Genomic DNA, 22,307 nt, shown 5'->3' on the forward strand with positions numbered 1-22,307 from the left:
GATAAAGTAGAGTTGCATGAGAGGGCCATTGTTGTAATGTGCAGTGTGGCTAACCTGATCTCCAAGGGTTCCTCATGCCATGAGCCTCTGGGGAGCCTTTTCTCAGGCCATGAGCTTGACCTAAAAGGTGTTACTCCCAGAACTGTCCTTGGCATTCCTGAGTTTCTTTCTTAGAAGAGGACGGGCGTCTCTCTCTCACCACACATGGGCCGAGGCCAGAGAAGCCTGGACATCAGAGACACGTCAAGCTTCATCCCAATTGTTACCTCCAGTTTGGGACTGTTATGTGACATGTCCTCCCTTTTAGTGACAGTGCTTATGGTCCTTCCTCGGGTGCTGACAGAGGGAACTCTGAGACAGTTTGTCAGGGTCCTCAGGCACTGGCACTGGGAGGTGGCAGCGGGGCTCCAACACACCAGAGGGAAACTGCCCCTGGCTAGGGGTTCCCTACTGCCCCATCCTGCCAGTGTACACACCAGGATCTTGAGTGCACGGCCCCTTATTGCTCGGGCAATGAGTGAGTGAGCGAGCAGTGCTGTGAGAACTGCCAGAAGGCCACCTGTCCCCTTCCAACCAGCAATCCCACTCAGAGCAACGTGTGCAAGAAAGAGAATCCACAAGGACAAGCCACACACAGAAAGCCATGGGCATACTTTCCAGTGCCCTGGTTTTCAGTGAGGGCGACTCTGACCCCCAGGGAATGTTTGGTTGTCACACCTGGTGGTGCGGTGCTACATCTAGTAGGTGGAGGCCAGGGTGGTGCTAAAGAGCCCACGATGCACAGCACCCCCCCACACACACACACGTGTCAGCCATGCCTTGGTAGCAGAGCCTACCCTGCATGGAAGTCCTGGGAGAGTGGGCGGTCATAGTGTGCCACCTGGAGGGGTTGGTGAGTAGCCACTGCTGGCTTCTGGGACAGTCATAAAGCAATAAGAAGCATGCTTTCCAGATTGCAGAGGTTGGGTGTAAAAGCAGTGGGCTCTTGGCTGTCAGGGCTAACCACTTTAAGGTGTGTTCACTCTGAGGAGCCAGTGGTATCGAGGGCGTGGTAACTGCGTGTGGGAAGCTGGGGTTGTTGAGGAACAGCAGGACAGGTGGGGCATGAGGGAATGTGTTAGGGCATGGGAAGGTCAGGGCTAGGGGCCCATTCATAGGTGTGTGAACAGGCAGTAGGTTCATGGACCCCTCATGCCCACAAGTGAACAGGAGCCTGCAGAGATACAGTCACAGGCTGGGGACAGTGCAGGACAGGGCGAGGGCCTGGAGCAGGGCCCTGGAAAGTGCTGGCACTGGTTTGGGAGGGAGGTTGAGGAACAGGAACGAGGTAGAGAGATGCCCCAGTAGTGACATGGGTCAGGTATGGTGACAAGAAGTGGGAAGGTGTGGGAGAATCTCAGATTCAAGCTTGGTTCCAGGATGCAGGGGGCAGGCACAGACTGAGAGATCATCTGTGGGGCTCATTGCACCTGAATCCTCTAGGAAACTGCCATTGGACAGTTGGAGCACAATGGTTCTGGAAACGTCCACTTTCTGATGATGGCAGTTGAGTCTGTAAGAGTTCATGAGACAGTACCCGGGCCTGTGGAGGAAGAGAAGTGCCCACTTTTAGGTGCACATTGAAGATGAACCAACCAAGGGTGGGCCGCCCTGCTGGACTGAAGGACATGCGGGAAGAGTGCTGAGCAGTGACAGCATTGGTGTCAGAGGTCCAGGGAGACCTGAAGGTGTCCTGGAGCTTTCACTTGAGCCTCCACTCCCCCTGCCATTAAAAGGCCAGGTGCCTTTGTAGGAACAGCATGGGGATGAGGCAGGACTCAGCAGAAGCAACAAGCTGGTGGGAGAGGATCCTTTCAGGATCAGGGACAAGAGGGGCCTCCACAGAGCTGGTTTATAGGATGTTGGGTCCCACGTGGGAGTCTCATGTCAGAGGACTGAGAAGGAGAGGAGCCAGGACCGCAACAGCAGGCAGCGGTTAGGGGGCAACCAGAATGCCTTTGAGACTGGTTGTGCCTCTAGGCCGAGAGGCCTCATCTTCAGGCTTCAGTCTCGTGTCTGGAAGCCCAGGTTGTCCAGGGCTGCGGAGGGCTGCTGGAGGGTCCGGGAGAGCTAGCTGACCACGCACTGGCAGTTTAGGCCATTTGCTTCTCACCATTGTGGGTAGAAAATCAAAATCACTAATTTACTGATGATTACTCACTGGGTGGGTATGATTCTTTATGTTTTAGACAAATCTGCAAATATAAAAGTAGCAATCAGGGATTTTTGAGGGGACTTTTTTGTCAGGAAGAATGGGCAGATTGCTATTTCTTGAGCACTGGCTGGGTTCCTTGTAGCTGCTGCATGCTGAGTTGGAAGGATAGCGCTGGCTGTTGAGCCAAGCACAGCGACTCTGACCTTTACATCAGGCCCTGCTAGCTCTGTTACCGTCCCCCAGGCAGTCCCATGCACTCCCTCTGCATGCCAGTCCAGCTGCAAGACCAGAGCCTGTCTCTCAGGGTGCCTGCACCTCTGCGCGTTACCTCCCTCTTGGCATTTCAGCAGGTCTGTGAGAGCCTGCTGCCAGGAACACACTTGGTGCCCTCCAGAGCCCTCCTGGAGGTGGTACTCCATCCTACCGGAGGGCAGCTGAGCCACAGAGACCCCTCTGCAGGCGAGGATGGCCTTCACGGAGCCTGGCACTGTTGCGTGTCCTACCCACCCAGAAAGTGCCTCCCAGCAGCGCCAGGCAGGGCAGACCTGAGCTGTGCGTCTGCCTTGGTTGCAGGACGCCATGCAACATGCTGCAGAGTCCAGGGACGCTGAGCTGGCTGAGAAGTTGCTGCAGTGGTTCCTGGAGGAAGGCAAGCGGGAGTGCTTCGCGGCCTCTCTCTTCACCTGCTACGACCTGCTTCCCCCGGATGTAGTGCTGGAGCTGGCCTGGAGACACAACCTCGTGGACCTGGCCATGCCCTACTTCATCCAGGTGATGAGGGAGTACCTTAGCAAAGTAAGTACGGGCTCTGCCCTGGCTCCCTTGCTGCCACGTAGCACGGCTGTGACTCTAGCCCATGCGTGCAGAGGCCCTGTGGTGGCCACTGGCCTGTGGGGGGCCAGCCCAGGTTGGCCAGCCAGCCCCTCCCACCCTGGAGAGTGGCCTCATGCTTTCCCAGTGGTTTGCTGCCTGACATTAACCTATTCTAGAAAATCACCTTGGGGAGCTCTGCGAAGAACTGAGTCCTTCCCCTTGCATCAGCTCTGCCACATGCTGCTAGGGGGCACGACGGTTGTGCTTGCCCACAGCCGAGGGCTCTTGTGCTCTGAGAACAGTGAGGCAGCAGGTAGCAGAGCTCCAGCACACGGCCCGTGGGCTTCATCCCCGTGCTGTCAGTTTACCTCTCAGGGCGCCTCTGGTGGAGTTCGGGGTGCATTTGTTGGCAGACCTGTCATGGTAACCCCGCTTTTGCTGACCACTTAGTAGGAATGGTAACACCTGGACAGGTAGGTAGTCATCCCCTCTACAGCTGTAGTCACAGGTTTGGGTCCAAAGCTGACAGGTGAAGACATGGGCTCAGAACCATATCTCCCTGGCCTCAGGGCCATACTCATGTCTCGGTAAGTTGCTTCTACCACTCCAGATATCACTTGGTGGCCCTAGCCTCCTACTCTTTCTTTGCAGGTTGATGAGCTGTTTAACAAGGTGGGAGTGTCTGATTTTAACTCTCCGTGTGTGTTGAAGCCCTAGGAGTTCTGGTCAGGGGCCTAACTGAGGCACCATCCAGAGACCCTAGTCTGGTTTGTTTCTAAGGCTGCAGAAAAGCTGCCAACCCAGCAGCACCTACTGGCCCATCCAGCCATACGCCTAATGTTCTTCCAGGCATATGGAGGCCCCATGATGCTAAGCAGCCCCTAGGCTGAGGGTCTCTTTCAGTGGTGTGAGGGGAGGGGCCTGAAGGTGTTAGTCTGGGGTTAGAGAAGAAACAAGAAGTGCACAGGTGGGGGGTGTCTGGCACTTGCCAGCTTTGGCCTGTGAGGGCTTGCTTTTTCTGCCACCTGCAGCGCCTCCTGGGAGCTGCCCAGCCCCTGTCAAGGACTGTTCCATGGGTCATTCAAGACCATCTCCCTGCTACAGGAGGAGGGACTGCCAGAGTGTGTCCTAGTCCCGTTCACACAGCACATCTGAGTGGGAGGTCTCCCGAGGCTCTTCAGGGGACAGGAGAGGGGCAGTCCTGGCCGTGTGGCCTGATCTGCAGGCTACTAGGGTACATAGACTGGTTGGATTTACAAGAGTCCCTGGTTCCTCAGCTACAGTGGATGGCAGCTCCCTAAAGGAAGTGTCTGTGCTGTGTGGAGCTTGTCTTCAGAACCTGTCCCACGGTTTCTGCTTTTCCCATCCCTAAATTGTCTTAGCCATAGTCTGTCTGCTGTGCCCCTGCATAAAGAAGGGTGCATATGGCTTGAATATCTTCCTAGAGTCAAGGCCCATGGGTTAACATAAGAGGAACTCATACCGCTCAGACCTTCATTGCTGCGGGTGTTGGGACCTCCAGGGGGCCTCGAGGACTAGGGGGGGAACACACTCCCTCTCTGTGATGAATGATGGTCATCCTGGCAGCCATGTCAGTACTGCAGCTGCGTAGCTACTTCAGGGTGGAACAGTGTCCTTGGGCTACAGCTGCCTTCCTGCTGGAACCTGCTCCCTAACCCAGGGTCCCCAGACACCTCCCCTAGTCCTGGGAGGAAGGCAGGGGCTACCATGGCTCCCAGCATCGCTGCCACCCCACATGCCTGCACCAGCATCAGACCCGATGCCTGTCATGTTGGGGATAGGGTGGGCTCAATAGAGGTTTCTTAGGCAGTGGTGGGATGTGGGCTGGTCCTTAGCTGGCCTGGGGCCCAACAGACTAGACTGCTGTGAGGTCGAGAGGCCCAGACAAGAAGGCCACAGCCCCTTCCTGCCTGGAGAACCGGGCCCAGGGCCTCTTGATTCATTTGGGAAGCTTAAGGACCATCCCTCTGAGAAAAACCCACATCCCTGAGCCCCCTGGCTCTCTCAGCGGAGGATGCAGGCCTAGCTTAGACCTCAGCCTGGGTGGGAGCCAGCTGAAGGAAGAGAGTACAGATTGCAAGGCCACTGCACTGTCTTGCTCCTTCCTCACCTCAGCTCTCGTCCCAAGGAGGGAAGGGGAAAGGAGTGCACAGGGCCAGTAACAGGGCTGCTTCTGCTAGGGTTCTGTTGCCTGGCCTGATCTCTCCCTGGCCCGAGTACACACAGGGCACATAACTTTTTCTTCTTTCTGACTCAACTGCTTGTTTTGGTGGGGCAGGGGGCTGGGGGTGTCCCAGACACACAGTTGCTATCGCCACCACTAGCACAGTGCTGTCTGCCCCTCAGGCCCCTGGCACCACCTTGCTCTGTTCCCTCCCCATCCGTGTGTCTGCCCCAGCCTGTGGGTACTGCATGGGGTAGCCCCTGGTGAAGCCTTGAGGAAGAGCAAGGAGGCAGCCTGTCCTCACATGGCTGTCGCTGCCCCCATCTCTGAGGTGGCACATCTGCCCTGCCAGGTGGGATGTCCCAGATGTCAGATGACTGGTCTCCTCAGGAAGGGTGGGCAGCATGGACTGGCTATGGCTAGATGTAGGAAGTCGTCTTGGCGGTGCGCCTGTATCCAGAGGAGGGCCAGCCCCGTGAGCTGGGCCACACGTGCAGCCTGCAGTCACCGGCCGTTCTCTGCTGCCCTGGGCCGCCAGGGGCCCGATTGAAAGGCACCGGGCTGGAACAATGGGGGCGTCACCAGGGCCCCCTTGGGCACTCCACGTCTACCCAGTTATAGAGGCTTCACCTTCCTGTGGAGCAGGGCGGTAATCACTGTGGTACAGCGTCTGCCCTCCAAACAGCCCCTGCCCTGACTTTCCTGGCGGCTGTGTGCTCTGCCTCCCGGCCCCACATTCACCTCCTGGCCCAGACTGAACGCGGCCTGTCAGGCAGGCACTTGAGCGATCTCACCTCTTGGCAGGTAGACAGACTGGACGCTTCGGAGAGCCTGCGCAAGCGAGAGGAGCATGTGGTGGAGCCCGCCCCTCTCCTATTTGGTAGGTGGCATCCCCTTGCCCCTAGGGAGGGGAGAGTAAGGAAGGTCATTCACATTGCCCTTCCCTGGCTGGGCTTCAGATCAGAGAGGAAATGGACAGGGTGGGGCACGGAAGGACCACAACGGCTGCCGGGCGTGGAGAAGGTCAGTGGACCCAGGAATGTTGAAGAGGCACGGCCATTGTCCTCCCTTTTCTCAGGGTACCTGCCTTCTGTGAGGGTGCCCCTGCTTGCTCCTTGTGCCTAGCAACTGCCCCAGTCTGAGCTGCTGCCGTGTGCTGCTCTGCCTGCTGCTGGCTGTGACTGGAGAGGCTGCCTGGATGGACTGGCCGTCGAGCAGATTAGTTGGTGTCCGCTGCACCAAAAGGCTGTTGGGTTCTGGAGTGTGTTGTCGGACTAACAAAGGCCTGAGGGTGTGGTGTGAGCACGCAGCACGTCTCCCACCAGCTGTGTCCTCCTCAGGGTCACCATTAATGTCAATCTGGTTTTTTTAGATTTTGATGGGCATGATTGAGACCCAGCCAGTTGAGCTAAGTAAGTGTCCCATTTCGGGACTAGCTTACCCCCTAAGCCTGGCCAGCCTCTGTAGCTGGCCCCACAACAGCAACATCCACTGTCCTTGCCCCCAGGCACCTGTTCTCCAGTGCTTGAGCCTTGGGTGGTCAGGGCTGGTCTGGGACCCTGCTCCTTGGGCCCCTGGCCACTCGGGGGCAGCAGGAGCTCTGCTCATCCTTTGCTTCTCCCTCTGCAGGCCAGCAGCTGATGCTGACAGCGGGCCCTACTGCAGGCCCTGCCCCTGCTGGCTTCCCCTATGGATATGCTCCTGCACCTGCCTTCGCCCAGCCTCCTGTGTACGGCTTCAGCGTGTAGCGGGCGCTCCGTGGCAACACGCCTCTGGGGTTAACTTCAAGGAGCGTGTCATCCCACAAGCACAGAGGACCCTGATGGGAGGCGGGGACACCTGGACATTATTTATTTTTGCTGAGGCCCAGTAGTGGCAGCCTCTAAGCCATCTCCAAGCCAGGGGAGGCCAGGGTAGCCACTGACTGCCCAAGAAGACCAGCTCTGGTGGACTCCTGCCTCCAGGCCCTCTGGCTGGAGCCAGGCATTCCTGGGGAGTCCTCAGCAGGGATTCCCCGCCCTTGGTGGGAGGGGCACCCAGTTTTCGCTCAGCACTGACGGAGCTGCCCCCTCCAGGCCACTTTGCCAGACACAACTGAACGGACCTTTTAACCTGGCCCTGAGCCTCCTACCGATCATGAATATTAAAGTCGGTTTATCAAGGCAAAGCTTCCCTGCTTGGTGCTGGTGTGGGTAGCAGGGGACAGAAGATTTGTTGGGGCCTCTCTGGAATGGGAACCTGCGTCTGCGCATGGAACAAGCTGCCCAGGGGGAGATAGCCAGGGTGGGGATCTTTTTCCTGAGTTCTCTGCGTGGAGCTCTAAATACCGTAGCGGGGAAATGGTAGCCGCACAGCCCGTTGGGTGTCGGAATGCCAAACCCTCAAACGTCAGGGATGGGACTAGCCCCAAGTGCCCCGGGGCGGGGGGTGGGGGGGGTCTGCCCGTCTCTCCACCCCGGATCTCCTGGGATCCCGGTCGCTCAGGCAGACGCTACTACCCTGAGACCTGCTCCTTCCCGTACCGGATTCTGCCTGATGCCGGGGCGGGTTTTAGAAACTGCACCTTGACCCACAGATCCAGGCCCGAGCACAGCACCGCCTCCCAAGGACCCTGAGCTCAGTCATTGGCTGGGCTATCGATACCGCCCCGGCGCCTGCCTCGCTCGCCCCGCCCCGGCCTCAGTTTCCCGGCCGGCGCGGGGCGGGCCGGGGGCGGGGCCCGGCTCGGACCACGCGGGGCGGAGCCCGGGAGCTGACGCGACCGCTCCGCCCCCCGGGCCTTAACCGGCCGCCGCCGCCGCCGTGGACCGAGCGCGGAGAGCAGGAGGCTCGGACCGAAGGCCGACGCCGGGCGCCCCGCCTCCCCGCCTCCCCGCCTGCCATGGCCAAGCCCCGTGCTCTGGCGGCCGCCGCACCCGCGTCCGGAAAGGCCAAGCTGACGCACCCGGGGAAGGCGATCCTGGCAGGTGGGCCCCTCCGTGGCACGGACCCCCGATCTGCCCCCTCCGTTGGCCCCACCGTGCTTCCGGGTGGGCTCGGGACGCCGAGGCCCCGCCCCACTTCCGGGGCGGGCGGGGGGGGGCGCGGCCCGGGTCCCCAGCCAGCGCGTGGGGGATCGCCTGGTTCGTCGCCCCTCCGCGCCTAGCCAGAACAACGTGGGTGGGGCAGGGGAAGCTGCCGGGCCTCCCCTACACCACAGGCGCGGGACAAAGTCCGGGGCGGGGAAGGGGCCGGGGTGCCAGCAGCGGCGGGCCGGAGGGCCCGGCCGCGGGGCGGTGGTCTCAGGGTCCGGGTCCCTGGTCTCCTCAGGCGGCCTGGCGGGCGGCATTGAAATTTGCATCACCTTCCCCACCGAATACGTGAAGACACAGTTGCAGCTGGACGAGCGCTCGCACCCTCCGCGGTACCGGGGTATTGGTGAGTAGGGGGCTGCCGGGGGGGTGGTGGGCGGGGGGCGAAGGGGTAGGGGCGGTGCGCCACCGAGAGGGCCGGGCCCTGCGCTCGGGGAGCAGCCTTGGCGGGCTGCGGGGAACTGCGCGGGGCGGGTCTCTAGGGCGGCTGGGGTCGCTGAACGCCCCCTCCTCCAGGGGACTGCGTGCGGCAGACAGTCCGCAGCCATGGCGTCCTGGGCCTGTACCGAGGCCTCAGCTCCCTGCTCTACGGCTCCATCCCCAAAGCGGCCGTCAGGTGAGGCGGGCTGGGGTGGTCGAGGGAGGGCATCCGGGCCGGGCGGCTGCAACCCCACTGTCTCCTGTTCCCAGGTTCGGGATGTTTGAGTTCCTCAGCAACCACATGCGAGATCCCCAGGGACGCCTGGACAGCACCCGGGGACTGCTGTGCGGCCTGGGTGCTGGTGTGGCGGAAGCTGTAGTGGTCGTGTGCCCCATGGAGACCATCAAGGTGGGGAGGGTCCCAGTAGGGAGAAGGTGTGTGGAGGGGTGCTAGGGTGGCTGGGGTCATCCTAGGAGACCAGCAAGGTGGAGAAGGTCCTGCAGGAGCAGGGCAAGGTGTGCAGGGGAAACTGCCTGGGGAGCTGGGTGCAGGAGGTGTGCAGAAAGGGCCTCCTCTGGAGACTGGACACTGTCCTAAAGGCAGTGGGACAACTGACATTGGGGTTTTTTAAAAAAATACTTTTATAAACAGAAAACGTAAGATAACATGTTTCCTGCCTAAGCTGTAGGAAATACCAGCAAATGTAACTGCAGAGACTTTAGTAAGGCCAGCCCTCTTGTTTGCTGGGGTCTTTGTGTCCTGCAGTGGCCTGGGAGGCCCTGTTTCCAGGTGAAGAGCTGCACCTCCAACCCTGATCAGATCTTTGTGGGCCCTGGGCCTGCAAGCCAAAGGGCCAGATATGCCCTTCCAGGGGCATCCTGGGAGCTAGGGCCTTTGCTTTCCTCTCACAGGTGAAGTTCATCCACGACCAGACCTCTCCCAACCCCAAGTACAGAGGATTCTTCCACGGGGTCAGGGAGATTGTGCGAGAACAAGGTGAGCCATAATGGCTTCCTCCTCAGGTAGGGCCAGGGACCTTGGCCAGGCTGGCCTGAACTTCCCCTTCCTGCTTTGGTGCTCTGGTGTGCCACTCTCCCCACTTCCCGGTCCCCATCCGGGGCCTGGGAGGCACCAGTATGACTCCCATGCCTGTCTGCCCCTAGGGCTGAAGGGGACCTACCAGGGCCTCACAGCCACCGTGCTGAAGCAGGGATCTAACCAGGCCATCCGCTTCTTCGTCATGACTTCCCTGCGAAACTGGTACAAGGGTATGTATCTGTTGGGTCTGTACCCCTAAAACCCCACTTCCAACCACTCTGGGTTAGGCTCCTCCTCTTCAGTCTTCCCTGCCAGGACCTGGCCTCCTGGGGCCCACACATTGATAGGCTCTTTTCCATGCTCCTCCCCAGCGCTGAAGAGCCCTCCCCTTTGCCTTCCCATCACTTTCTGATTGCATCTCCCACCCACATCCAGGGGACAACCCCAACAAGCCCATGAACCCACTGATCACCGGAGTGTTTGGAGCTGTCGCTGGCGCAGCCAGTGTCTTCGGGAACACTCCTCTGGACGTGATCAAGACCCGGATGCAGGTGGGAGTGGGGGCAAGGAAGGGGATAGGGAGTTTGTGACAGGGGCTAGCCGCTGAACCCCGTGGCACACTGCTGTCCTGCAGGGCTTGGAGGCGCACAAATACCGGAATACGTGGGACTGTGGCTTGCAGATCCTGAGGAATGAGGGGCTCAAGGCGTGAGTAGGGGAGGGACAGGGCTGTGGTCCCCACCCGCTGCCAGCCCCAGGCTATCCCTCAGGGAGTCCTTACCTTTAGGTTCCTGCCCTTGTCCCTCTGATGTCTGGACCCACCCTCACTGTCTAGGGACACTGTTCTTCATTTGCCTTCTCACCTCCTACCTCTCCCTGCCCACAACCCCAGATTCTACAAGGGCACCATCCCCCGCCTGGGCCGGGTCTGCCTGGACGTGGCCATCGTGTTTGTCATCTACGATGAAGTGGTGAAGCTACTCAACAAAGTGTGGAAGACAGACTGAGTCCCCGAGGGGGTCTGCATGGGGGTTGGCCGAGGTGCCTCCAGACCAGTCCCCACTGCCCTCTTCTCACGATTCTAGTGCAGTCGTGCCAAAAGGCCCCTTTTCCCTGTTCCTTGCACTCCATGGCCTGGGTCTGTCCCCTGCAGCCATCGAGTCCACATGTCCCTTAGTGCCAGGTGTCCCGTGGTGTGTTATGACACCACCATTGTGTCCATGTGTCCGGCCAAGGCTGGGTGTCCCTCTGGCCTGTGAATCTGTGCCCACTTGTCCATGTGCTTACTCATGAGCCGTGTGCCTGTGTCTCATGTTCTGTGTGACGTGACCTTGTGCCCCACTTCCCGGGGTGCCCATGTGGCTTGGGTCCACGGCCCTGTAGCCATGGCCCAGTCCCAGCCCGGTGCCTTCCACCCTGGGCAGCAGGGGCACGTGCCCCGGCCTACCACAGCTGCCTCCGGGCCTCAGCCTGGCCTCACCGCATTCCAGGGGCTACATGCCCCCTGCTTCTCCCACCACTGGCCTTAACTGGCCCTTGGGCCCTCCCTCCGCCCGGGACAGGTTGGCACCCGCCACTCTCAGGACCACCCTCCCATGGCAGAATAAACCGGATCCTGTCGCAGCCTCCTGTCCCTGTGTGGGCCCATCTGTGGGTGAATAATGATTGTCCATGCCTCTGCAAAGAGCAGGTCCACCCTCTCACCAGAGGACACTGGCAGGGGAACAGGGAAGCAGGGCAGCAGGCAAGCTGGTGGGTGAGCCAGCTGTGGCCACAGCATCAGACCCCAAGAGGCCTGGCACCGTCACGCCAAGGAACATTTGGACTCTGTCCAGGCCATGCTTGTGGCCTGTGAGCAAGGTTCTGCAGGGTCAGCTAGTGGACATGCCCTCAGGATCACCTGGCAGGCAGCACTGAGTGGGCAGAGTGGAGAACTGCCCCACCCCAGGGGTTGGGCCTGGGAGATAGTGCTCCAGGGCCGTTGACTGCCCCTCAGCCTGTGGCCTAGCTCACCTTCTACTACTCCCTCACAGTTTCTCTGTGGTCTGCTTGTGGGGAAGTGCTTTGGGGCATCCAAATTCTGCGGCTCTGAGCAGGGGACCTTTGCTCACTCCTTTACCGTGGTCGAGAGACAGCTGCCCTGGGGCAGGATGGGGTAGAACTGCCTGACCAGGGCCCCAGGACCCCTCCTTCCCCCCAGATCCAGAGCTGGGAACCACAACCCAGGGCCAAAGTGGAAGAGACCTGAGAACAGGATGGGATAAACCAGGGCCCCTGGCTGTGCGGGGGCAGAAGGCACTTTGCTGTCCAAATAATCCATGGGTAAGAGTCATTCAAGGCTTTGGTTCAGATTGGGAAATAACTTGCCAACAGAAGCCTCCCAGTAAGCAGGTCTGATCCCTAGAGCTGCTCCTTTTAGGGGAGAGTGCCCTACCCCTGCAAGTTCCCACAACATCCAGATCCCTGGTCTAGGGATCTGGGACAGATCCGAGGATCAATTGTGTAAAAAGGAAAATGGTTTTAAAGGACTGGGCAGTGCATACTCGCTGCTCTTGGAAGGTAACCAGTCTTAGCCGCAACTGAGGGGCCCCACAGCAAAGCTTGCCTGCCCACAGGGGCCAGAGGCTGTCTCCCACACACACATACCGGGGCATGCAGGCCCAGACGCAGGCCACTGGTTCTGGGCCTCAGGAGCTTTGCTGTAGTGATAGACAGTGCGGGCCCATGGCACAAGCCACTGAGGCTAGGGGAACACACAGCAGACAGCATCTCTGGGCTGTGGTGGGGAACAGAAAGAACCCTGGCTTCTCATTTGTTCACTGTGTGACCTTGGGCCTAACCTCAATTTCCTAATCTATGAAATGGGGTGACAGAAAAACCCAGCCCATCTGTATAAAGTGCTTAGAACAATGCCTAACCCAGTAAGCCCTTGCATGTGTAGCTTTCTTCTTTGGGTTGTAGAAGGTTATTCACAGTCAGCCAGAGTTCCAGGTAGTTCCTAGAGCAGGCAAAACCCAGCAGCTGAGCCCTGAGGGGCCTCAGTGCTCCCAGTACTGACCTCCAGGAATGGTATCCATTCACTGACTATGCACTAGCATCCCAGAATCCCGTCCCCTTCACCCTTCACCCTTCACTGGGAGGATGGGGCTGAGACTGCACTGGTCTGAGAGTGGGGCATGGGGACCCCCACCCAGGAGCAACCTAGCCCCCATTCCTCTCTTCAGGAGGGTCAGGAGCCCTACCATAGTCCAGGTCCCCTCTCCTGTGTCTCCCAGCACGACGTGGTAGCCCAGCCAGAAAAGACTGAGCTGGGCTGAGTCTCCCGGGGCTATGGTTACAGAAAAGCCACCCACTCTGGTGGAGGCAACCCCACCCGCTTCACATATTACCTGAATTAGTAGGCGGCCTCTGTTCTTGGAGCTGATACCTGAGAGAAGGGGAGCAGGAGGGGCGAGGTATCCTGTATGCAGGAAAGAGCTTGTGGTGTCCAGGCTGAGGGAAGTGAGCAGGCAGGGACCTGGAGGGAGGGAGCCCAGCTGTGTTTAACTAAGACCTCAGAGGCTGCAGAGAGGAGGACAATGGCGGGGGACCCTTGTCCTTGTGGCAGTGGGGGCATAGGGGCAGAGATGTGTGCAGATCTTCAAAGAATTGGGAGGTAGAACAGACTCAACTTCCGGCCTGGTCCCCCACCTAGACACAGACCAGTGGTGGGGTAGCGGGTGGGGTGGGGAGAGTCCCAGGAGGTGGCTGGGCCTGCTCATCAGAGGAGAGATGTGAGCTGAGGAGGGTGGAGATTCCGGGTCACCATGTCCCACCCACAGCCAGAACCTCTGCTGGGCTGGAAGCCACAGCCAGCCTCCACTCAGCCTCAGGCAGCCTTCACCATCTAGCATGGCCTTGAGCCTGGAATCCTAACATAATATGACCAGGAGGGACAATGGCCTCAGAGGCAGGGCAAGGGAGCAGAGGGTGAGGTGGTGGCTACTCTTGGGGCAGGGCTTGGCCAGCCTGCGGCCCTGTCATCACTGCTGTGGGGCTAAAGAATAGTGTCCTACCCCTTTAGGCAGAGGCCTCAAGCAGCTGTCCTCCAGCTCCCCTGCTTCCTTGAACCCACCCCCTGCCCCTGCCACTACTGCACAGGCGTCCCCTGGATTTTTCCATGTCCTTGGGTAGGTGATGAATGGCAGTTAGAGCTTAGTACACACACCAAAAAAGTCACTCCTGACAAATGGGTCTGTGTCCTTTTAGCCAACAAAGAGAATTCTGTTTTTCGGGTTGTGCCCTTAGCCTTTATAGCAAACACAATCTCAGTTGAGGATGCTGGAGTTATTTCCTTTCTTTTTACTTCCTGCAACTTCTCAGATTCCCTGGACAAGGGTCTTTGGTAAGGGACACAGAATCAGGGTTCTAGAGGAGCTCCTGCCACATCAAGATCTGGGAACAGGGACTCGACACCCTAGGGGCAAGGACTTAGATGCATGCACAGTAAAGAACTCGTGAAAGGACAACTGGAGGGCCACAGACAACACTCAGGATTGTGGGTGAACTTGACCTAGGTCAATGATGTGGGTAACCCATGGAAAGAAGGTGGCCCCTGGTGTGGTCTTGTTTCTCCCCTCCCACACCCACCTGGCAAATATCTCTGGGGCAAACTCCCCTTCTTCCCCCACCCCCACTCATTTTGGGTCAAACCCTGACCCTCCCCCAACTGTTGTCACCTTTGTCTCCTGGCAGGCCACGCCCACCTCCCCCACGTAATCCTCCACAGACTAGGCCTGACCTGGGAGGCTTGGCCACAGGGGTGTCATCTCCTGACGTGACCTCAAAGGGTAAACCATCCCACCGCCTCTGCTCCTAAGCAGTGCGCAGATGCCTACAGTGGCCTGCCGCCCAGTCCCTGGCTGAAAAGCACTGAAGACGCTGGGGCCTTGGGCAGTTTTACCACGCTGACTGGGTCGGTACGGCTGAAGCTCCCTAGCCAGCCTGTTTATCTGCCCCTGGCTGCCCTACACAGGCTGACCGAAGCCCCGCAGCGCCTTCCCCACCCGATGGCCTGACAAGGTGTCCAGGAAACTGCCCCCAAAGGCTGTGATGGGGGCAGGGTAAATAAACTGCCCGCGATTGTGACCAGGAGGCTTATCCCGAGCAGGTCACGGGAAAGAGGCTGTGCTTGCCAGGGCCGAGTGAAGAAGGGTCCACCCTCATGGTCACTCGTTTGCGCCCCCAGGCAGCCTGCTAAAGGCCGCAGACCATCAGGGCCTCTCTCAGCACTCGCCATTAGAGGGACGGGGGCCCGTGGGCGCAGAAGGCACCCAGGGGGGCTTCCTGGGTCCATTTGTGAAGAAGGAACCAGGTTTTCCCGGCCTTGGGGACACGCGGTGAGAGCAGGGTAGGTGGCGGCCAGGCCGCCCGCGCGCGAGAACGAACCGCGGCCGCCCGGGGCGGGGACACTCGCGCCCGGAAGTCGGGACGGCTCGTGCTGATGGCGTCACAGGCGCGCTCCCGGCCGGCGTAGGCTCGCTCACGCGCTCCCCCGGGGCTCAGCCGCGGGTCAGGGTGGCTGGGGTGTCGGGAGGCCGGTCGCTCGCAGTCACTGCCACCAGTCCCCACCCTCCTATTTCACCGCCAATGCCCGCCCTCGCCTGCAGTCCCCCAACACTCTCCCGAGTCACTGAGGCGCCTGCCCCTGCGACCGACGGCCCACGTTGGACGCTGCTAGCGGCCTGCCCTGACACGCCGGCTGGAGGGTACATCCCCCGAGCTCCCGCACCCCCTCCTGGACATGGCTGTTTCCCAGGGCTGGACTTCTCCCGCGGAAGCCTGCTTTCTGCCTCGCCCCCAGACGGGCAGCACGCGCTGTTCCCTCTTCCTCGCCCCCGACCTTTACTTTGTTATTCACACTGTTCTCAGGCCCTGCCGGACCTATGTACAGGTGGAGGGCCTGTTCCCCTTTTCCCGCACAGCCCCCTCACCTGGTTACCTTCCTGTGTACTCAGACCCGAGCTCCCGGAGGGCAGAGCCTGGGCCTGTGGCTCACCCGTGTCCACTCCTCAGAGCCTGGGCTCCAGAGATGTTTGCCAAGTGAAGGAAGGAAGGACTTACGACTGTGTCTTTTCCTCCCCCCGGCAGGTTTTTGCTTCAGTGCCCCCAGCCTCAGCCATGAGGAAGGAGATAGGGTCAGGGGATGGGACCAAGAGGGCTCCACCATCCTCTCCACGGCTACCTCCCTTCCGGTCCTGCCTCCCTGGCCAGCTTCAGACCAGCTGTCTGCTGCCAGCCACGGGTTCATGTAAGGCACAGTGGCCTTGCCACATCCCCATGGAGGGGGAGGCCTATGGTGCACTGACACCCCTCTGAGTCTCCCACTCCAGGGGCCTGTCATTAGCAACCCAGGAGGAGACTTAGGGGCTGGGGGTGTCCCTACGGAAGGCAGCAGCGAGCACAGGCTGCTCAACTGGACAGTGGTGCCTCCTGGCTGGACCTTTCCTCTCAGCCAGCCCTGTTTCCCAGACTGGAAAACCCAGGCAGAGACAAATGAACTATCTAGGACCTAGCTAGTGAGAGAGGGCAGAAGGGAGTGGGGAGGCAGCAGGTGGCAACACATCAGTCCTGACTGAATAGATCAGCAAATATGCCCCTCAGGGGCCCAGACCCTTAAAAAGGACCCCAAGGGAAAGATGGAGGTTCTGCAAGCGGTGGCTCCTTGTCGATCTCCATCAGCATCCTCCAGTCGGTCACCTGGCTCCTGGTCACGATGGGGAGGGTGTGTGCTTTACTGAGGAAGCCAAGCTCAGTGGGGAAGCTGATGCCCAGGGCTCCAAGGGGTGATCAAGGCCAGAGGTGGAATGGGAGGAGGACAGAAGGGAAGGGTGATCCCAAGAATGGGCAGAGACTGTGTTCCCCAATCTCCCAAAAAGGCTGGCAAAGGTGGAGGCTGGAGCCAAGAGCCTGTCCACTCACACCTAGTGGGCCAGGTCCATGCATCAGCCCTTTGGCCTGATGAAGTGAGGTATGCATCCTTAGCTCTGGTGCTCAGGACCAGGCTTGGCCCAGCCAGCGGGGGAAACCGAGACCAGCCTCTGGGCCTGGACTACAGAGGTTCCGTGGCTACTCAGGCCAGAGGTGTCCTCCACCGCTTGCGCACTCCCTGCTGACAATTGAGCTGCCAAAGCAGATTAACCCGTGTGCTAATCCCTGCTAATGGCTTCAGAATCCCCGGCGCTGAGCAGCTAAGCCGGCCTTTCTCCGCGGCCGCGGCCCGGCCCTCCCCGGCAGCTTCAGCCCCACGACCGCGCCGATACTATCTCGGCCCAGCCCGGCCGCGGGTCCTGCGCTAATCCCTGGCGCTCGCTTTCTTCCCCGTCCCGCTCAAGATCGGGCCGATTGGCGTTTGATTACGGCCGCTATCGAGGGCCTCTTTGTGCTATCGGCCCCAAATCCTCTAATTCCGTGATAAAGGAGGCATTAGCGGCGTTTGCTGCAGAGAAAGGCACCGGGATGAAAGAAAGCAATCAGGGGAATCCTGATGGCCTCGCCTGCGGGGCCTGGGAGGGAGGCCAGAAAAGGGGGTCCGGGAAGAGGAGGGGATGTGGGAGGAGGGGCTGGAGAAAAAAGGGGTGCTGCCTTAAGGAGCCCGACTCCCCACCTCCACCCTGAGTCTGCCTTGAACTGTGCGGAGGACCTCCTCCCCACTTCCACTATGGCTGCCAGCTCTGCTGGATGCTGAGGGACCACATACCGCCCTCCCCCCCCCCCCCCCGCACCATCTTTGCACTTGCTGAGACCTAACCGCCAAACACACCCTGGACCTTGCTGGGCCTGCCTTGCACTCCAGTCTCTGACTGCCCAAAGCCAATGATCTCTCAGGGTTCGTCCGCAGATCCATTCCACCCATGGCCCCTGATGTTCCTCCAACCTCTCCCAACCCCCCAGAGGCCCTGCTCCCCCCTCCCCCATCTGTCCCTCTCTTTTGGCACTGACCAGCTTTGACCAGTCCTGGAAGCAGCGGGGTCTGCTCTTCAGTGTGGGAAACAGAAGTGAGGGCATCCAGTGTTGACTAGGATTGTTGATGGAGCATTTGCTGAGGAAGGGGCCCCAAGATCTCCAGTGTTGCGGTGGGGTGAGTAGGAAGGGCCCCTCTGCAGAGGCCACAATGAGCCCCAGGGTGGGGCTGAGTCAAGCCAGGCTGGCTGTGCACTGGGCTCATTGGGGGAGCTGACCTGGAGTGCGGGCAGCAGGAGAGCAGGCAGAGGCCAACAGGGCAGACAGACAGAAGTGGCAGAGTCCAGGGGCTGGAGAACCACAAAAACAAGGGGACTAATCCCCAGGATCCTCTTATCCTGAGAATTTGAAGCAGGGGAGCACTGTGATTGGATTTGTGTTTGTAGAGATCACTGCTGCCTCTATGGACAGGCTCACTCACTTTGAGGCTTGGACAGCTCTGTGGCAGGTGAGCATTTACCAAGGCGCACAAGTGGGTGGGTGGGCCACTAAACCTGAATGGACAGGTGTGCATTTACCAAGGTGAACAAGAGTCTAGGTGTGCCATTTTTCCAGGTGGCTAGGTAGAAAAGTGGGCCATTTACCAACGGGGACAAATAGATGGTTGGGTATGCGCCATGGGTAACATCATGGAAACTGCTGGGGCTCTGTCCAGATCCCTTCAGTGGTCAGCCCACCTGTCCTGCTGCTTTGAGTGTTGGCAGCTAATGGAGCACAGCCGCCTTGGAGCACTGCCTTTGGTGATGGAGCCTCCCACACTCCCTCTGTTCGGGGCAGAGCTCAGCCAAGGACGGACTGGCATAGGGTACAAAGGCCGGTTCTTACTTTGCCTCAAGGCAATTCAGATCTGTGAAGCCACCAGTGCTTCCATATGGGATTACAGGAAACTAACCCTAACCAAGACCACCTTCTTGCTTAGCACTCTCCATTCCTCACCCTGCCCGGTCCTGCTTCCAGGGTAACCAACCATCTCAGTCTCCTGAGACTAAAGAGTTTACCAGGAGGTAAATTTCATTGCTCAAACCATAATGGTTACTCACCCTATACTTCTTTTGTGTCCCCCAAAAAGAGATGTTGACGTTCTAAACCCCCGTACCTGTGAATGTTAACTTAACTGGAAATAGGGTCTTTGCAGCTGTAATTAAGATGTAAATTAAGATGAGGTCATAGTGGAATAGGGTAGGTGCTTAATCTGGTATAACTGCCGTCCTTATAAGAAGTAAGAAGAGACACAGAGGCAGACACACAGAGAGGGTAAGCCACATGAAGACACACACACACACACACACACACGCGCGCGCACACACACACACACACAAGGAGAACATGGTGTGATGACAGACATGGAATGGAACAACGCATGTACAGACCAAGGGGCACCAAGGATTTCCAGAAACACCAGAAGTTAAGAAAAAGGCATGGAACAGATTCTCACCAGAAGCACTGCCCTGTTGATGCCTTGATTTTGGAACTTTGGCCTTTAGAACTGTGAGAGAATAAATTTCTGTTGTAAGCCACACAGATTGTGGGACTTGGTTAAGGAAGACCCAGCAAACGAATACAGATTTCTTCACTCCTAAGAACACACCCTCAAAAATAAGTCATTTGGATAAGAATCTCAATATCAGGCTTTGGTTCTAGGGGACATGGCCTTGGCCAGAAGTGGGTGGTCCCAGGAAACTGACCCTAAGGATGGCACTCTGAAATTGGATCCCTAGCCAGCTGGGTGGCAATGAGAGACCATCACCGATGGCATGTGGAGACTTGATAGCCACTGGCATGAGTAGCTGTGTGACAGTGAAAACTGTCACCTGGGAGAACCACGATGGGAAACAGGTGGAGAGGGAGACAGTAGCTGGAACACTGTCTCAGGCACTTGAGAGGTAGGGAGGAAATGGTAACCATAAGAGCAATGGAACTAAGTGGCTGTTGCAAAGTATTATTGATTCCTTGACGAGAGAACATGGCAAATTCAGAGATATTAATCAACAGTGAATGACGGAGGCCACCTGGCACAGGTCAAGAGACCCTGCAGCCTGAGGAAGATGAAGATGAGGCACTGCAAAGTAGGGTTCTTAACCTAGACAAGCCTCTTTGCATCCATGTCAGGGTTTTGATGGTGAAGAAGTGGGACCCTGACACATGGAGTGGGGATATCTGGGTGGATGAGCACTTTGAACCTCAGACTCCCCTGAACCCTCTAGGATTCTTCTGTGGTGAACAAAAGTGGCCCCACCTTACACAAGAATTCTGCACACACCTCAAAAGGGGCAGGCACCTTATCAGACAGTGCTTGCTTCTGGGTCACCCCCACCTCCCCTGCAGGCCACCACACCCCAAACTAGGATCATATCTCAGCATAGACTAACTGAACGCTGGGCCCACTGGGAAGGCATGGATGGTATGCAAGGGAACTGTGGGTTTGTCTGAGCAGAGCTGGCAAGAACCAGGAGAGGATGCCTTAGGGTGGACCTTAAGGGCAATGGATCAAGGAGATGGGACACAAATATTGATAAGGAAGAGCTGATCAACATAGGGGTACTCTCCTGTGACCCAGGAGACTCTGGCAGGAACCCTCAAGAAATTATTCTAATATGCTGCCAGGGTGGCCTATGGAAAAAGTCATGGTCAACAGCAAACAAAATAGAGATGCTAGAATAGCCGTGGAAAGGAAGAGATCAGAAGACTCAGAAAAGGAGCATATTGAATTGGGTTTATGATTAGAAGACCCACTAGCAGCCGGTGAGCTCCCCCAGATCTTCAGGAGGGCCTGGAGGACACTAAGGAGTGCACTTATGAGAAGCCACTGCTGCCCTCTGTAGATGAGCTGAAAGATGCCATTACAGAACTAGCTTCCTAGTAGGGAAGGGGATGACAGGATTCAGGAATGGGTGCTGAATTAACTGCTAGGAGCAAGGTGGAAATGAATATTCTATTGATTGCCAGATGGAGTAATAGCCTGGACTACAGGATCTGTAGTGATGGCTTAAAGAATAGTATCTAGCAACTTAGATAAGCTTCAAAAGATATTTATTTTTTAAAGATGTTATTTATTTATTTGAGAGAGAGAATGAGTGGTGGGGAGGGGCAGAAGTATAGAGAGAGAGAGAGAGAGAGAGAGAGAGAGAGAAAGTAAACCAGACTCCCTGCAGAGCAGGGAGCTCAATGCAGGACTCAATCCCAGGACCCGGAGATCATGACCTGAGCCAAAGGCAGACGCTTAACCAACTGAGCTACCCAGGTGCCCCCAAAAGATATTTAAAATGAGTGATAAGAGTTCCACTTCTGGTAAGCATGGAGTCACTACAGGAGTGACGAATTTTGCAGTTTTCATTCAGCCAAATTAACTGTCTACTAAAACAAGAAATCAACACTCTTCAGAGGAACATAACAGAAACTATAGTCTTTAGGATAGATCACACACAATGTCCAGGATACAATCCAAAATTATTAGACATACAAAGAAACAGGAAATAATGACCCATGTGTAAGAGGAAAGGTAATCAGTGAAGACCAGCCCCAGGATGATCCTAGATTTTAGAATTAGCAAATAGATTTTTTAAACGATTTTACTGAGGCACAAACTACTATAAACCACATATATTTAAAGTATATATAGTTTGCTGAGTTTTGTCATATATATATACGGCCATGAAACCATCACCCCCAAACGTTCCTAGCTTTCATTTTATAGACTTTTAAGATACATATAGTATGTATTCTTTTGGGGGGTAAGGGGACTAGTATCTTTCACTCGGAATAATGATTATGAGATTTTCTATGTTGTGCTTATATCAGTAGTTTTCTTTGGGCACCTGGGTGGCTCAGTTGGTTAAGCCTCCAACTCTTGATCTCAGCTCAGGTCTTGATCTTAGGGTCGTGAGTTCAAGCCCCACATTGTTGCTCCACGCTGGGTGTGGAGCCTACTTAAAATAAAAACAAAACAGTTTTCTTTTCTGAGTCTTCTTTTCATTGTATTTAACTCGTTTATCAGTTCATCTGTTGATGGACATTGGGTAATTTCTTGCTTGAGTCTCTTACGAATAAAGCTGCTATTAACATTCAAATACAAGTCTGCATCTTCACTTCTCTTGGATAAATCACTAGGAGTAGAACGGCTGTATCCAAAGGTTGAAGCTGCCATACTGTTTTCTACAATAGTGGTTCTTTTTTACATTCCCACCATAAGTATTATGTCATCTGCAAATAGAGACAATGTTACCTTCCCTTTTTGATCTTTATACATTTTATGTCTTTTTTTTCCTTTATTGCACTGGCTAGGACTTCTAAGACAATGTGAATAGAAGTGGTGAACGTGGACATCCTTGCCTTATTCCTGATCTTAGGGAAAATTGTCCAAAATTTTACCATAAAGTATGATATTAAAATTCTAGGTTATTAATGAAGTTGTTCATAATATTTCTTTATTATCCTTTTAATGTCTGCATAATCTGCAGTGATATCCCCTTTTTCATCCCTGATATGGGCAATTTGTGTTTATTCTGTTTGAGTGTAGTTTATCAATTTTGTTGATCTTTTAAAAAAAGACATATTGGCTTTTAATTTTCTCTATTGTTTGCTTAT

At 56.8% G+C, this 22,307-nt stretch overlaps 2 protein-coding genes across 3 annotated transcripts in view; both read left to right on the top strand.

Annotated features, from left to right (window-relative positions):
* Positions 1 to 6,940, top strand: part of CLTCL1 (clathrin heavy chain like 1) — a 102,055-nt gene extending 95,115 nt beyond the window's left edge. The window contains exons 32-35 of the mRNA XM_088019399.1: positions 2,768 to 2,989; positions 3,659 to 3,679; positions 5,997 to 6,072; positions 6,822 to 6,940. Coding sequence (XP_087875525.1) covers positions 2,768 to 2,989; positions 3,659 to 3,679; positions 5,997 to 6,072; positions 6,822 to 6,940 — 438 coding nt within the window. The remainder of the gene's footprint in view (positions 1 to 2,767; positions 2,990 to 3,658; positions 3,680 to 5,996; positions 6,073 to 6,821) is intronic.
* Positions 6,941 to 7,967: 1,027 nt separating this feature from the next.
* Positions 7,968 to 11,345, top strand: SLC25A1 (solute carrier family 25 member 1). 2 transcript variants are annotated; one of them, XM_028095919.2, is made up of 9 exons: positions 7,968 to 8,158; positions 8,502 to 8,609; positions 8,780 to 8,879; positions 8,954 to 9,092; positions 9,596 to 9,680; positions 9,848 to 9,952; positions 10,158 to 10,273; positions 10,357 to 10,430; positions 10,615 to 11,345. In XM_028095919.2, exons 1-9 carry the CDS (start codon positions 8,074 to 8,076, stop codon positions 10,727 to 10,729), a joined length of 927 nt encoding a protein of 308 aa, XP_027951720.1. In that variant the 5' UTR covers positions 7,968 to 8,073; the 3' UTR covers positions 10,730 to 11,345. The 2 variants fall into 2 exon arrangements, with proteins under 2 accessions (XP_027951720.1, XP_027951719.1); XM_028095918.2 differs by lacking the exons at positions 7,968 to 8,158; positions 8,780 to 8,879 and having other exon boundaries at positions 8,530 to 8,609.
* Positions 11,346 to 22,307: the final 10,962 nt, after the last annotated feature.

Source organism: Eumetopias jubatus, unplaced genomic scaffold, assembly GCF_037043125.1.
Source record: "Eumetopias jubatus isolate StellerSeaLion01/CBP00866 unplaced genomic scaffold, mEumJub1_p1.0 scaffold_16, whole genome shotgun sequence".
Lineage (NCBI taxonomy): Eukaryota > Metazoa > Chordata > Mammalia > Carnivora > Otariidae > Eumetopias > Eumetopias jubatus.

What these genes read in the sequence shown, in the direction of transcription:
- SLC25A1 (XM_028095919.2), top strand. Translation starts at nt 8,074, where the DNA reads ATGGCCAAGCCCCGTGCTCTGGCGGCCGCCGCACCCGCGTCCGGAAAG. An exon ending in CCTGCGAAACTGGTACAAGG is followed by an intron (nt 9,953 to 10,157) that starts GTATGTATCTGT and finishes ACCCACATCCAG; the next exon opens with GGGACAACCCCAACAAGCCC. An exon ending in TGATCAAGACCCGGATGCAG is followed by an intron (nt 10,274 to 10,356) that starts GTGGGAGTGGGG and finishes GCTGTCCTGCAG; the next exon opens with GGCTTGGAGGCGCACAAATA.